General features: G+C 28.8%; 1 protein-coding gene across 1 annotated transcript in view; it reads left to right on the top strand.

The window, feature by feature from the left end:
- Positions 1–235: 235 nt before the first annotated feature.
- LOC106688705 (gamma-glutamyl hydrolase) overlaps positions 236–788 on the top strand; it is a 13,078-nt gene continuing 12,525 nt past the window's right edge. Inside the window, exon 1 of the mRNA XM_014433284.2 lies at positions 236–375. Coding sequence (XP_014288770.1) covers positions 322–375 — 54 coding nt within the window. The 5' untranslated portion in view covers positions 236–321. The remainder of the gene's footprint in view (positions 376–788) is intronic.

Genomic DNA, 788 nt, shown 5'->3' with positions numbered 1-788 from the left:
TGCATTATATTCAAACAGAGAAAGAATCAATATTGCTTATAGAGGAACAACAATTTTGTAAGAGTAAGCTTCATTTTTCGATGATGAATATAACTATGACACAGACTTATTTAAATTTCTTTCGCCTTAAATTCCGTCTTAAAAAACAGATAATTGTATATGTATATCAGTATAAAGACAAATCTTTTAAATATTTATAATTTTCGCGAGATAAATTCGATAAGACAAAGTCTAGTAGTAATCCTAAACGCAAAAGTGGAGAGGCGGTGAAGCAATTGCTATATAATCTGTCGAGGGAAGCTAGATAAGGTAGTAGTTAATATGGCGTTCGCTGCTGCATCTCTCTCCTTTCTTCTACTGTCGCTAGTCCTTCAGGTATTACTACCATCATATTACTATTATTTGAAAAATATTATAAGAGTAAATTATACACTTAGCGAGTAGAAGGAAAAAAAGACCTACTAAAACCCATTTTTATTAGCTTAACGTAAAGATTAAACCGAGAGAAATGCTATTGTTAACTCCATTTACTGCTTTCGAGAGTAAGGGATTTATTTATGATACTTAAAATAGAAAAACCAGAATCGATATTGTAAACAAGGAAACATCCTAGGTTAGTTCTTTGCACGCATAATTACTTGACGTTTGACTTTCATAGATAGCTTATCTGGAAATACTCTCTTTTATTTATCTTACTATTTATAATTATCTCCAAAATTTCTAATTCAGTTAACTTTATTAATTTTTGTACATTATAATATTAAATATAGACATAAATAAAAATATTA

This window comes from Halyomorpha halys, unplaced genomic scaffold, assembly GCF_000696795.3.
Source record: "Halyomorpha halys isolate HHAL.00 unplaced genomic scaffold, Hhal_1.1 Scaffold1181.1, whole genome shotgun sequence".
NCBI lineage: Eukaryota > Metazoa > Arthropoda > Insecta > Hemiptera > Pentatomidae > Halyomorpha > Halyomorpha halys.
This window is presented reverse-complemented; position numbering and strand designations above follow the sequence as displayed.